The following is a 16,032-nucleotide window of genomic DNA, read 5'->3' as shown; positions in this document are numbered from 1 at the left end:
AACAGAGACGAAATAACAATAGTGAAAGGACAGGGAAGGGAAATACCTACGTAAATTCTTAATGGCTGGCAACCAGGTATTACTTAATTGGTAGCTGGTGTCCCTGTTGAAATTGTTAGGATTGCTACGTATTTCCACAGCTTCCTGTTTTCCACTTCTATTATAACATCATTTAAATCTGTTGGCAAAATTTTTGGAAGCTTATAAACCTGATGGCAAAGTGCCAATTGTTGAAAACCTCTTGGTATGGAAAGGGTGGCTATGGTGGAAAGTTTGCATACCAAGAAAACGATCGCATTTCAGAATGGAATCATATAAATTATGCGAAGCCGAGACAGGTTATAATGAACAGCTGTAAGGGACATAACACTGTGAAGACTGTAAATACTATAAATATTACCCGAATTGTAGTGTAATATAGTCCGTGTGTGTGTCAGTTATGAATTGGTAGGCTATATAAACTTGATCCCTCAAAAGCACTAAACAACATAACAGAAAATTTCATGCGTATTATAATGTATTCCAATGTGAATCGTTTAAGTACATGTAAACTTTGTAAATCTACAATTTACATATACAGAAACATTTATTTCCAGGCAGAGATTGTTTGTAAACTGTCTAAAATATTCAGGTAAAAGTTACTGTATAAACGGAAAACAGAGCTTTGCTGTTAGGAAGAAGCAACCTCGATATCGCAGTATGAAAGCACTTATGACGTTCTTGCACAAAGTATTGAAAAATCAAAATAATAGGATTTTTCAGCAATTAAATACTTTATATTCAAGTAAATATTTCTCTTAGGGCCCTTCAATAGTTCATTTTAGTCTATGATTGTTTTCAATCAAGTAATTAAATATTTTCTTCAGTCAGGGAAATCTCTCCCCACCTGGGAGTGAGCCGGTGTGTACCGAGCTCTTCGCTTAAGGGGTTAATGCACATTTGGGCATGCTGTTGAACTGAGACACTGTCTTGCTGGAACATGTTGTAACAGATCTGCATACCTCCTTAATTAGATTTTGAAGGCTCTCAGTACCTTCTGGATATTGTGCATAGACTACTTGTTTAAAGTGGCTCCGCAGAAAGAAGTCCAATGGTGTTAAATCTGGCGATCTAGTAGGCCAGGGGACAGGTCCTCACCTTCCTGTACTTTGACCAGGGTGTGTACCATTCAGGTGGTTGCAAATGACTGTTGGATTGTGCAGTGGAACTCTGTCATGCTGAAACTACATGTGATATCCTGTCCTTAGAGGCACATCCTCTAATAGCAGTGGTTATTCATGGCGGAGAAAATGGAGGTTGTGGGCTTCTGTCAGATGGCCCTCAGAGAATTTTGGGCCAATTAGGTGGTTACCCAAAATATTATGCAATACTTTTACTCCCTATGGTACCTCTACTATTTATAGTGGTGATGGATGATATAATTCAGAAGGTAGCACAGACCATTGAGGAGAGGAGAATGAAAGCAGTGTTTTTTGCAGATGATTTACTAATATGAAGAAACAGTGAGAGTGAAGTGCTGGAACAGGTATGTATGGGAGGAAGTGTGTCATCTTATGGAATGAAGCTCTCAGCACAAAAGAGTGAAGTGCTGGTAATGTCACAAAACAAGAACCGAGCATATAACGGCATGACATTAGGAGAGGAGCAGCTGAAAAGAGCTGAAAGCATTAAATTCCTGGGAAGTGTAATTGAAGAAATGGAGGAAACAGGATGGAAATCAATGAAAGAGGAAGGTGTGCAAATGGATTCTTTAAGAGTGTGGGAGGATTGGTATGGAACAGGGATGTACCACAGAGATGTAAAGGAATTTTCTAAAAGACTTATTTGTGCCAATTTTGTCATATGGATCAGAAACTTGCTTATGGAGAGGGATAAAAGTAGTATATTTCTAGAAGCCTGGCCAGGCACATATATAAAGAGGTGGTCTTGATGGTAGAAACAAGTTATTGTTTAGGAAGAGTCATGGTTTAACAGAAGTTGTTCTGATCAAACATGCGTAGTGCTAACGAGTGTTTGAAGTATGTGAATTGGTTTAGTAAAGTTGGTAGTTGACATGCAGTGGTTGCATTGTCCATGTAAGATACTTTGTGATAGGCAGTTGTTAGAAATGGTGGCTTGTTGATGTTTGCGGAGTGAAGTGTTCTGTTATGACGGCAATGATTTAGGTTATGTGCATTTAATTTGTAAATAATTGTAAATAAATCTGTGTACACAAGTTGACAGAATTTTGTGTGCGTCATTGTGGTTGCGTTAATGCACGGAATGCTAAATTAAAGTGTTTTTATTCATTTTCTTAGATAGCACAGGCAGCTGGCTGATTGTAAATGCATTGCAGCAATATGGCTGCACATAACCTCTTGAGTGAAGAGGATATTTGTTATAAATTAGATAAATATGTTGATGAATGCAATCGTAGTGAGTTTGAGGAAGTGAGAGCACTTCGACTCGCTTCCCTTTACAGCAATGGAGAAACTAGTGGCTACAGTGCGGATTTTTGCCACTGCAGTGCAACGATCACTTTGGGTGAACAGGTGGCATTGTTTATACTGGGTGCGCACGTTTTTACTTGTAGCGGGAGTGATTTTTTTTTAGTGTAATAACTATATTTTGGAATATAGTGAGTGTGAAAATGCCACTGTGCTTTGTACTGGGATGTCTATCTGCTTACAGGTCAGGTGAAGGTAAACATTTCTTCTCTGCACCTGAAAATGGGGAGCATTTCTCTCAGTGGGCTAGAGCGATCCCAAGAAAAGACATGCAGCTTACGCGTAAGTCTAGGATTTGTGAGTGTCATTTTTCAGAAGATCTTATTATAAAGGTAGACTCGTTTATTATTAATGGGGGGGGGGGGGAAGTTGAAATTCCGAGAATAAGGTGGAGCTTAAAGACAGGAGCTGTCCCTCACTTTTTTCTTAACTTTTTAATTTTATTTTATAAAAAGTGCTATTTGTTTGGGGCGTTGACCTAGGAAGATCTTTTGCCCCTACTTGCACCATATGTGAGGAACGTGGGTGTATTTTTGTAAATCCCGGAAGTGTAAAGTGTTGAATGTGATGAAAGGAATGTTAAGGACGACACAAACATCCAGTCCCCCAGCCAGGGATATTAATCATTTACAATTAAAAACCCCTGACCCGGCCGGGAATCAAACCCGGGGCCACCAGGTGACAGGCGGACGCGTTGCCTCCTACACCGCGGGGCCGGACATTTTCTTAACTTACCGTCATATTTAAGCAAGTCCCTGAAAATTCGAAGACTCCCTTTAAAACGAGAGTTACTCAAAGAACATGTTGGCAATGACAATATTAACAGTAGTAGCTTAGAATGTAATGGACTAAATTTTCCCTCGACATCTAAAATACTCAATAGTGAGTAAAAATAAAAGAACCTGGTTTCAGTTTGCCCTGTAAAGTAGCTGATCGTGATGTTGATGCTTCTAGAACTAATCTAAATTTGAGGAGACAAGTTAAAAACCTTGGTAGGAATTTAATTAGAACCAAAAAGAAATTAGTTGCATGCAGAGCTAAATTAAAGCAGATTGCAAATAAAGTCAATGTGTTATGTGAAGCTGAAGACAGAATTTATTTCTTTAGCAAGAAACAAAAAATAATTATGGACACAGTGCTAAAAAATGTAGCACTAGCCCAGAAGGTATGTGCTATTCTAATGAATTTATGTTAGATAGTTTGCTTTTGAAAATCAGATACCCTAAGGGTTACAGACATTGTTTGAAGCATGAGTTACTTCCTCTCCCTACCTAAGCTCATTTGAGATGACTATGCAAAGGGTTCAAATGTAATTATGGTATTAATGGAAACACCGTGAATGCAATACAATAATAAAGATTTTTATTTAAACGAGCAAGACAAAACAAGCGACTAGGTATAGTGATTTTTGATGAAGTGAAATTGAGAGAAGACATGAGATTTAATACAACTACACTGACAGTTGACGGATTTGTTGATTTAGGAGATGAAACTCCCTACGACAAAAAGAACGTCCTTGCCAATCACGTGCTTGTATTTATGTTTGTCCCTTTGTTGCACAGCTGGATCCAGCCTGTAGCAGTGTATGCTAGCAAAAAGGCAACTCCTGGAGAACTATTGTCAAAAATAATAATTCAGGTCATAATTCAATTGGAACAAGCTGGGGTGAAAGTAATTGATTTTATGTGTAATGGAAGTCAATGTAATAAAAGGGCGTGGATGATTTGGGAATTTCAGGGAAGAATGATAAAATAAAATGCTCCATTGAAAACCCGGCAGATCATCAAAGGCAAATGTGAGCATTTTCTGATTCCGTGTATATTTTGAAGTGCATACGTAATTATTTCCACGATAACGTTCTTTTGTTGCATAAAGGCAAAAAGGTGAATTACAACTTTTTTTTTTTCTTCGAGGTTTTGGAAAACTAAGGCTTTTGAGGGTGAGTTAAAACCTTTTGTATATGTCTTACATAATGTGAAATGCTTAATAGTTTCAACTATATCTCAATACTTTGTAAGTCATTCAGAATTACTGATGTTCAAATCTTTAGAGAATATCATTAAGCCATTATATTAGTGTGTTTGCCAGATTCCTCTATTCAAATATTCCTGGATTGTACACACATGGCACACGAAAGGGAATAATTCACAGGTCATTCTGGCAACTGGAAGTCTTAGATAATTTACTTTGTGTGTTTTGTATACGAACGTGAGCAACGCTGTTCACCCATAGCTACATTAGTGCAGTCTGCCACCACTGCCTATAAACTATGAGAAAGCAGTCACTTCCTCTTTCAGTATCCTATGGTATAATAATAAAAATGGTGTGGTAAGTAGTTGGGACAAATGATGAACCTGAGGGAAATCAAAATATGATATATTGCACAGGAAAGGAAATGCTCGTTCAGGTACCATCATCATCATTTCGTTTTATCCAGCTGTAGCCGACTAGGGGCAAATATGGTTCCTCTCCACTTTCTTTGTGGTCTTTCCACCATTCCTCCTCCAACACTGTTTCCCAGTCCAGGTTTCTACAATACTGCATTGGGTTGTGTCCTTCCATCTCAATCTTGGTCTCTCCTTCCTTGCATCTGAATTTCCATCACCTTTTTTGGCATTCTTTCATCAAGAAGTAAGTATAAATAACCACCTAATCGATACTTTATTATTGCCTCAGGCAAAATTGAATAAAATTAAAACTTACAGGACATGTTTCGACCACTTAGTGGTCCTCTTCAGCTGTATAAAGAACTGAAAAGAAAAAACATTATGACAATAAGCACAAATAAAAGGTCTTTGGTGACTCCTTTGATAAAAATGGAGGTCATCAGAATAGGACATCTTGCCTCTCGTTCTTGTTTGGAAAAGATGTTTATTCTGCGCTGTCTGGAGGGTCTGTCTTTGAGCGCGACCTGGTGAAGTAACGATGTGATACAGCTTGACAGTTCATGGTAAGCTCTGGAGAGAAGGGAAGTAGAGTTTTATCGTCATCTAAAATAACATGTGAGGGAGGAGGGAGATTGGCTGCCCAAATAATAATAATTGAATGTTAGGAATATGATATTTACGTAGTTGAGGTTATATACGTAACACGACAGTCGTATTCCCGTGCAGTCATTAATCGCAGAACATACTTGTATTCAGACACAATATTATCATTTTCCTCTGAAGTTTTGAAAGTTTTCCTCGTCGCCAGTTGAGTACCTCCGTGGAGTAAGGACAATTTTTCAGGAGACGAAAAAAACAATTTTAGGGTACGAAAACATAAAATATGTTGATGAAATTATTAAGACAGTGTTAACTGCAAGCCAGACAAAATACTTCCATGTCACATTATATTTTCACCATTTTTATGTATTGAATAAATGCTATTTTTCCAGCTTTACAGTGGAAGAAAGTTGGATGTGATAAACTGTCCTATTATAGCCTGTATAAATTTGAGTGTGGAAGAACGTTGGATGTAGCATAACATGCATTTTAAGCATTCCTCAACCACTCATTTTCGCACTGTCTTACTAAATTTATTAAAACATAATAACGGAACATTTACAATGTACGGAATGTAGCAACAAATGAGTATCCGTTACAATAATGTTTGTCTTCTCATTCGCATATGCCTTCTTCTGGTTGACTCTGTTTTGGTGCGTCTGATGCAGGCAAGGATTAATAAAAGTCTCTGTATTTCGGTTCCAAAATGGGACACATGTTCACAAGGTCACGCTTTTTGTAAGAAGTAATAGGAAGAGAAGCTTTATAGATTGGCAGGAAGTTTTCTGCGAGAGGTGGTAACTTCTTTCCCTTTCCAAACTTGGTTATCACATACTGTGACCATGGTTGAAGAACATTGTGGCTCTTTCTAACCCTGATGGTGTGTGGGTCATCACTGGAGATCTGAAGCCACGTATTCTGGGTAATTTTAAGGTTCGGATCCCTTCCTATGTTTCTATCAGTAGACGAAAAATCTTTAAAATCATTCTGTTCCCTTTCTACGACTTCAAAAGATCTAGTAACACCAGCATGTGCAATAACGTATTTCCATTCCTCTGGAACCATAACACTAGATGCTTTCTTTGCCCTCTCAATCAGGGCAACATCGGTATCACAGGGAAGAAAACTATGGCCAGAACATAAAGACTTTTGTTCAAATCTAGAAAAGAATCCTGAATTAACCAAAAACTGAAATAGGCCTATTAATTTCCAATTATTATTTTGCCCAACACACCGATCAGACCATACAATAAGACTTCTTTCTTCAGAAAGTGGTAGTTTTGAGAAATTATTTGTAATGTAATGATACATACATGACGCGACTTCTATAGAACCTCTCCTCTCCTCATGCCAAAGACGCATTGTTGCTTGGTTTCTTCCCATGTCATGAATAGCAAGGTGATAACAGGAGAGTTGCCGCAGATAAAAACATTGCTGTGCCTAAGATCTGGACAAAAAAACACTTGCTGCATATTCTTACATAACACAACATAACTGGGGTTTGTCTTTGATTTTGCAATGTCAGATTTGAGGTATGCATATTCACTATCTGCCCTTGCATGGTGGAGGTTACTTTCAACTTGTATCTCGTGCCTCGCTTTTTCATTTTCTGCTGCTTGAAGCTTAACAAAAAGTTCTTCACATACTCTGCATGTGTCGCTTCTCGGTAGTCCAAACTTGAGGTTAAATTCAGAACGAAAAATATCTTTGAATATGTGCTTACCAGCATCTATATCAGGGAACACCTCTTTAAATATTTCTGCTAATTTTGAAACATTCAGCTTGGGATCTAAGTATTCAGTTGCAGTTTTCTTTGAGCTTTAATGACTAAGCTGGCGTGGAAGTCTGTTAATAAATTCCCTAATTTTATCTCTTGTTGTGTTTGGTGTTTCATGTGGTCTATTATGATGACGGCCATGTTGGTCCTCTAGTATTCTGTCTGCATTTTTCAATTTACCTTGCAAAATTTGTACCCTTCTAAAATATATCTGATAAGTGTCACAAATTTCTTTTGGCACACTTGCATTAACTCACCGCCCACTTTTACGTAACAAGAAAACGACGCCTTACGGCTTGATGTTGCATCTGACTTCCCAGGTCTCCTCCTACTGGGTTCACTTATACTCATATGGTCACTCAGGATACAGTCTGGTCATTGTAATCTTTATTGTAGAAGTTGTCGAACTCTTGCATCTTCTTATCAACATCCATAAATTTGCATCCAGGTCTGGAGCACTTATTGGAGCAAACTTGATCCTACAAGGATAGGAGAAAGTGAATAACTAATAAACCCTACCATTCTTGAAAGTTTAAAATATTACTTGTCAGTAAAATATTTTCATGTTACTTATTAATGCTGTATTTGACCCAGTTACAAGACTGCTTTGACCTCAAAATTAGTCTATTTCTACTAAATTTCTCTTTAAATAATTTAGAAACCAATAGAAATAAGAAATGAAGTGGCTAAATATACAAAAATTGGTTATAGCCAATATACCTGCAATATATTCATATAAAATTCAACAACAGTAACATCCAACATTTTTCCATTTACCTCAAATGAAGGCCTTTTCTCATGGACAGCCTTTCCTTTCCGATTGGAGTACTCTTTCCCACTGTTCCTTGCAATCTTCCCAGCATTGTCTTTCCATTTATTGAAATTCAGCTTACGTTTTCTTGAGTTATTCATGTTTTTAAGAGCTGATGGCGACAGCGTACGACAGGATGCATCCGCCATCTTGCATAACATCCAACGTTTTTCCAGGGAAGCCAACTTTTGCCATCAAAATAAAGTGTGTTTTAAAAGGAAATTTCTCTTAAACTACTTACTATCTTATGGAGGGAGTAACAACCAACGTTATTTCACTGGAACCTCACTTCAGACCAAAATGTCACATCCAACGTTATTCCACGGAGGTACTCAATTGTTATGACCTTACATGAATTACGTTTATAATTAAACACGAACACCTTGCTTACCCAAATACTGTATTGAAAAGTGTCTCATGATACACTGACATAAAGCAACCTCTACAAAGAATAACACAGTTTCTATATAAATGCTGTGGTCGACATGCGCGCATTCTACTGGGATATAACAATATATATATATATATATTTTTTAAAGAATTTGTTCCTGCAAATCTTCGCATAAAAGTCAAGTACCTAACTAGCAATGCTATCCAGCCGGTCTTGTTTAAAAATGACATATTATTGATATACTTAACTTATTACATTTATTTTCCATGTGTGTTATGTATTCCACGTCTTCTGCCATCTAAATATTTTTTCATTCATTTTGTATCCTCCTTTTCGTTGTATTATTCTGGCTTTCTATATATATTACACTTTCCGCATCAAGACTCTCAGGAATGACTCCCTTTATGATCCCCTCACTAAGCTGGGGAACAGAAGCAATATTAATGATCAAGAAGAAATTAGTCTAAATTTTTTTTTTTAAATTTTTCTTTTAATGAGAAGAATGCTTATGAAGATGTGTGTGAGATGGTGATATTAGTGATATTTTAATTTTTTTTTTGGTGTTATGTCGCACTAACTCATGAGGTTTTTGATGACAATAGTGATTATCTTGAAGGATTGTCAGCCTCAGTGTAAAGTTATGGGAGTTGTCCTCCTTTTCTGTTTTCATTTTTGTCCTATTTTTTTGCTCCCTCTTTTCACACTGATCATATATTGTGTTGGTCCTATGAGTATTTACCTCTTCTCTTCTGTGTGTGTGTGTGTGTGTTTTGTGGTTTTTATGATGATTTCTTGCATAATTTCATATTGTTTGTAGTCTTATTTTCTGTTTCTTTAATCTTTGGATGACCGAGCTCGATAGCTGCAGTCGCTTAAGTGCGGCCAGTATTCAGTATTCGGGAGATAGTAGGTTCGAATCCCACTGTCGGCAGCCCTGAAAATGGTTTTCCATGGTTTCCCATTTTCACACCAGGCAAATGCTGGGGCTGTACCTTAATTAAGGCCACGGCCGCTTCCTTCCCACTCCTAGCCCTTTCCTGCCCCATCGTCGCCACAAGACCTATCTGTGTCGGTGCGACGTAAAGAAACTAGCAAAAAAATCTTTGGATGACACTCTGTTTCTAATACCTTGATTAGCAGGATATTTATAGCCGGGCTGAGTGGCTCAGACAGTTGAGGCGCTGGCCTTCTGACCCCAACTTAGCAGGTTCGATCCTGGCTCAGTCCGGTGCTATTTAAAGGTGGTCAAATACGTCAGCCTCATCTCGGTAGATTTACTGACATGTAAAAGAACTCCTGTGGGACTAAATTCTGGCATCTTGGCATCTCTGAAAATCGTGAAAAGAGTAATTAGTGTGACGTAAACCAAATAACATTATTATTAAGATATTTATTTTTCTATTTAATTTTCAAATTTTCAGAGCTCTCAAGACACGAGGAAATACACCTAAATATGGTCTCCTATTTCATTCAACATTCATTGGAAGAGCTGGGCCTAAAAATAAAGGCCGCATTTCTCGTTACCTCGCCAACAAATGCTCCATCGCATCCAGAATAGATTGCTTTGCAGGTAAGTAAGTTGCAAAAGAAGGTAATTTAAAGATAACAGTAAAAAAGGAAACTGGAGAATGCATAATCTAAGAATACTTATTACTCTATATACTCAGTTAAGTCACTTTATTCAGACCACATTCTACGTCTGACATCAACACGTGAGCCATGAAGTACATTACATATCATGAACTGGGATGGTGGGTATGTAAGGTGTGTACACACATGTCACATGTTACTGTCATGGGTAAAGAGGGCAAAATATCCAAGTTGGAAAAGGAGATGATTATTGCTGTCAGGCTAAGTGTGGCAGTATTTTTGAAAAAGGGCAGCTTGTGAACTATTTGCGTGCTGCCGTGTTTAAAGTGTATCATGAATAGACTGATGGCATCATTGGGAATAACCACATTGGAACTGTGGAGCACCACATTTCATTGATATGAGAGGTGAATGTCGGCTACAGTTGTGTATAACTGCCGACCAGCTTGTTAGAGTGTAGGAGGTCGACATCAGAATGAATCAAACTGCCCTTGCAATTCAGGTGTTATCTTTATTCATGTTGTCTGAAAATTACTCTATAAGTCGATTAGCCATGTTATATATGGCTTTTTGAGACACTGTTTAAGTCTGTTGTTTCATGCAGTATTAGACCCTATTTATCACAAATTTACTTCTGTTTTTATGTTTATTTTATTTTCATTGCATCATTTTTCCTCTCACTTCAGTTTTTGGCTGCTACATTTTAAGAAAAGGATGGCACACTGTGTGTAAAAACAGTATTTCGAATGTTTTGTTACGCAAACTATGAAAAAGTATACTGTTTTCAATCGCCTATAACCGCCCCTTTTCTTCCTAATTTTCAACTTCAAAAATAGAGGAGAATATAATAGGTGAAAAATTAATAGTTTGTAGGTTACATTGGAATGGTTTAAATGCAGAAAAAGGAAGATCTAACGTCTTTAAATCAATGGACAAAATAGTTAGTTAAATCTCTACTTTACAGAAAATGTGATATTAGTACATTTAAACAGTTTTGTATCAGCACCCTCTTGCAGTACCACAGCTGACTGGTCTCGTGATTAAACGCTGCACTCAGCCTCAAGGTTGCAGAGCATTGCAGTGTCTGAAGTCTTACAACAAAAAAGTACTATATGATTACCTTGTCGGAATAATCTGATCGAAGCTGCCGGCCATGTGATGTCCTCTGCATACTTAGTCCATTTTGGCAAGTAAAGCATTCTGATCAACACTTATTGGCTTTAAAATCCTTCTCTGCAATACCAAGACTGTGCAATTTCACATGCTTTAAACTACATCATTTTGTGAATTCCAGCTTTGCCGTTTTCCCTCACTTCTCTAACCCACTCCAGAACTTTTATGTCCACATTTTCGTATTGCCCTTTCTTTATATCATGGAAGGGATTAGATTATTTGTATTTATTTATTTATTTATTTATTTATTTATTATTCACTAATCGGCCAACTAGAGACCACGATAAGTTTCATTATACATTCTGGCGTTTACTCGTTTTCGATTGATCCAGTAAGTTTTCATTAACTCGCTATGTTGAGCACAGCGTTCATCCGACCTCTTTGCACCAGTTGTTCACTTTACGTCCTGGAAAGTCCCAAAAGTCATGATATTTGTTTTGAAAAGGTATTGCTTGTGTGCGTCATCTGGTCATAGGCACATTTCTTCAAAGTCTTTCTTGATGTTAACGTATCAGGGAATTGTTGTTCTTGGTTTTGAGTCAAAATTGTTTAAAATGTGATTTGTCCATTGAGAGTCGTAGTTGACCGCAGAAGCGAGCCCAGCATTTGTGCATAGTGTCCTTGATCTTCACTGTCTTAAAGTAGATTTCTTGTCTGGATTTTCTTATGCACATCCCATTTTTGTAGTTTGGGTCAAGAATGTTGTGGAGAATCTTTCTTTCTTTTTGCTCTAACTTAGTGTGCACACAATTCTGAGAGAGGATAGGCCATTCTGATGCGTAGAGAGATACTGGCTTGATGACAGTGTTATAATGATGAATTTTGGTATTTATAGAAAAACACCTTTTTTTGTATAATATGTTCCAGGTGGTTTGGAGAGCTACCTCCATTTTGTTTTTCTCTGGCCGCTAAGGCCCCTGTGTTTAGATCATTTGATAGGATCCATTCACCAAGGTATTTAAACTTATCTGCAAGCCTGTATGTTCTGTTACCTCTTTCAGCACATTATTTTTTTCTATTGTAGTTTCAAAATTTTCCATCATTATTGCTATATCATCCGCAAAAGCTAAGCCGTCAATTTCTACTCTGTTCTTCTTAGTTCGAACTCTTAAAGGTCTGGAACAAGTTTCTACCTTGTAGTATCTGACTGCTCACAGACATGTCACCAAAAGAACTAGCTCCTGGCGCCGACCTACCTTACCCTGTATGGAAATACCTCAACCGCTTAACCCTCTTGGAGCCAGGAGCCGATCTGGTCAGCCGCTCACCATCGGCTGGAAAAGGCCAGAGCTCCGCCTCCACTCTACTACTGTAAAGTGCCAGGCCGTTTTCAGTGGAAATACGTGTATTTTAAAATTCACGTATATTACCGGTGTATAGCAAATAGCGGCATGAAATTTTCTACATATCGACTTCATGGAATCAACAACTGTTTTAGAGTGATATAAAGAGTCGAAAACGTTTTATTGTTGATGTATAGTTGTCGATAACGTTTATTTTTAGGAAAAGAAAAACATTCTTGCACTTTCTCTCTCAATATCTACTTTGAAAAAAATCATTTACGATACAAAAGAATGTACGTAATTATGTATAATGTATTTCTAAATACAATTCTATAGAATAACTAATTTGAACAAGAAAAATAAAAACATAAAAAATAAAAATTCAATCATATGTCACTAGTAAAAACATGACAATATTATTCACCGATAAATGTCGCTTATATGTATTGATGTATGGCAAATACTGACAAGAAATTTTCTACAAGCGGACAACATAGTATAAAAATAATTATGAATTATTAAAAAAATAAAAAATAATAGTTCATGTTATAGATTTGTTTTCAGCAAAATCATTTTCTCGTTTTGGGTTCTACTGTCTATTTGAAAAAAAAATTTACAATACAACAGAATATACATAATTAAGTATTCTATAATGCGCTAAAGCCCTGATTTGCTTTGACCTACCAAGCGACCGCTGCTCTGTTCGGAGACCTGCAGTTTACGAGGCGAGGCATGGTCAGTGAGACGAATCCTCTCGGTCATTATTCTTGGTTTTCTAGACCAGGGTCGTCCTCTCACCTTCAGATATCTCCTCAATTGCAATTACTTAGGGTCAATTAGATTGAATGAACCTCGAATCAACGCTCAGGACCAGGCGAAAATTCTTGCCCTGGGCAGAAATCAAACTCACGCCCTAAAGGCACACACCAGGGTAGGGTGGTAAGTTGAGTTTGAATACATAGGTAGATACATATAGTGACTGGCGAAACATGACAGTTCATACACATAATTGTTTCACAATTAAAGCATCACAGTGCAGGTACTCATAGAGATGGAAGTTTTACAGTCTTTAGCTTTATATTGTAATGGCAACATCACAAAGTCAATGTCGTCGACAGGATTATTTATTTGTGGCACAGAAATGATGAAAACGGTGTAGCCAGTACCATGTTCATACTGCCAAGTAGATGTTTACACACAGACGATGCAAGCACAGACAAGGGCTACAGTCATACAACATAACAGGGAGGTAATCTAGCCCTTTTTTTCAGCACAGACGGTGGAGTTTACATAATTAAATTACGTGCACACATAGCTGACACATATGGAAGGGGTAGACACACCATGTATAGCATGAATACATAGCACCTGAGAACATAAATCGGTCACAAGATATGCATGCCTTATGGACACTGTTCATAAACGCCAGTTCACCACAGTAGTATTAAGGTTACGCGAAATGCCTTAGATCACACTGAGGTCCAAATTTTCGCTACACTATACAACGAGAAGTTTAACTAGACTTACATCACTATAACTACAAGAAGTTTACAATAGTATTTGTACAAGATATTACAATATGCCTCAAGCAGGCGATTTTCCAATTATACAGTCTTTACTTGGCTCAAGTGAACCCTCTTTATTTTCCTAGCAATAGGGTCACTGACGAGCAAGGAGACAGGAGTCAAGAATTGTAAAATGGTGCAGGGACCGTTGAATCAAGTAGCCAATTTGGCAGCAAACTTGTTAGCTTTCTTACTGTAAGGATAAGTCTTGATAAAGACTTGATCACCCACGGATATACCACATGGTTTACAGCCTTTATCATATTGCTTATGCACATTCTCATATGATACAGCTAACCTAGCCTTGGCACAATCCCATACCTTGCGCATATCATGAGCGCGCATATTTTCAGGAAAAATCTCGTCAAGTTTCAGAGCATTGGCCAATGGAGAATATGGTTCGTAACTCAACATCATAGTAACAGGAGATTGCATGTGTGACACATGAACCTTGGTATTGAAAGCATACTGCAACCAATGAAGACTGGTATCCCATTTAGATTGATCGGAGTGATGGTAAGCAATGAGGGCTGATCTTAAATTGCGATTAACTCTCTCCGCAAGGGAGGGACAAGGGTTGTAGGCGGTAGTCGTAACATGAGAGATAGATCAAAACAGAATTTCTTAAAGTTATTACACCGAAAGGCTCTAGCATTATCAGAAACAAGAAATATACAAGGACCAAAACAAGAGAATATGGATGTTAACTTAGATATTGTGGTCTGAGCGTTAGCAAGGCGAGTTGGGAAGATCCAGCAAAAACAAGTAAAACCGTCTACGCACACAAGAGTGAACTGGTGACCCAAACGAGACCTCGGGAACGGACCCACGAAATCTATGTATAACCTCTCCATCGGGCGTGTAGCAGGCGAAGAAGACAGGAAACCAACACGGGTTTTCAAATTCGGTTTGCTTATGGCACAAATTTTGCAAGACTTGACCCTTTCACGAATTTCCACATCCATCCCTTTCCAAATGAAATAGGCTCTTATTCATTGACGAGTTTTAAATACACCCAGTTGTCCTCCGCAAACAGATTCGTGATAATATTTAAAGATGGCCGGAACGAGATCAGGAGGAACAACAATTTTGAACTTTTTGTCACTACGTGACTTACAACATAAAACTCCATTGACAATGGAATAAGGTTTAACAGTGGCACCAGCAGAAATTTGGTCGATAATACTCTTTCTTTTGGGGTCAGTAGCCTGACACTTGCTAATGTCCTGGTACAGTACTGGAAAATCAGTAAGAATTGCATTAATAGGGACAGTAGTGCCCACACAAGGTTGAGGCAAATTTAGAACTGGAACCGGATTGGGATTATCTTGTTGAACATCAAACATGCGGCTTAAGCCATCGGCGAAAACATTTTCAGATCCTCTTATGTGCCGAACAGTGAATTTGAAAGAAGAGATTCTAATAGCCCATCGAGTCAATCTACCAGATCTACGGGATCTGCTGAGAACCCATGATAATGCCATATTGTCAGTTTCGAGTTCAAAATGGACATGCTCAACATACATGCGGAACTTTGCAAGGGTGAAAAGAACTGCTAATCCCTCCAGCTCATAGATGGAATATTTAATCTCTAATGGTGACAAGCATCGAGAAGCATAGGCGATAGCTCGACGACCGAGATCGAAATCTTGCAATAGGAATGCGGCGACAGCTTTAGCAGAAGCAACGGTTTGGATGATAAAGGTTTTGGAGAAGTCAGGAATAGCCAAAATTGGAGCGTTAGATAGAGCCACCTTTAAATGATCAAAAGCGTTTTGCTGGGGTTCCTCCCATATGAATTTTTGGTTTTTGTTTCGAAGCAAATTTAGGGGTGCAGCAACATCTGCAAATTTAGGGATGAATTTCCTGAAAAATCCAGCCATGCCAATAAATCTGCTAATACTCTTAGCATCTTTCAGAGGCTTAAAGTCTTGAATAGCCTTAGTTCTAGATTGATCGATAAAGACAC

At 37.9% G+C, this 16,032-nt stretch overlaps 1 protein-coding gene across 2 annotated transcripts in view; it reads left to right on the top strand.

The window, feature by feature from the left end:
* Nop56 (Nop56 ribonucleoprotein) overlaps window positions 1-16,032 on the top strand; it is a 247,786-nt gene that overhangs the window by 130,225 nt on the left and 101,529 nt on the right. For both annotated transcript variants that reach the window (XM_067150776.2, XM_067150774.2), the window contains exon 7: window positions 9,874-10,022. In XM_067150776.2, the coding sequence (XP_067006877.2) occupies window positions 9,874-10,022 (149 nt within the window). The remainder of the gene's footprint in view (window positions 1-9,873; window positions 10,023-16,032) is intronic.

Source organism: Anabrus simplex, chromosome 7 (genome assembly GCF_040414725.1).
Source record: "Anabrus simplex isolate iqAnaSimp1 chromosome 7, ASM4041472v1, whole genome shotgun sequence".
Classification (NCBI taxonomy): domain Eukaryota; kingdom Metazoa; phylum Arthropoda; class Insecta; order Orthoptera; family Tettigoniidae; genus Anabrus; species Anabrus simplex.
Note: the sequence above shows the minus strand (reverse complement) of the source record. Positions and strands in the feature narration are given on the sequence as shown.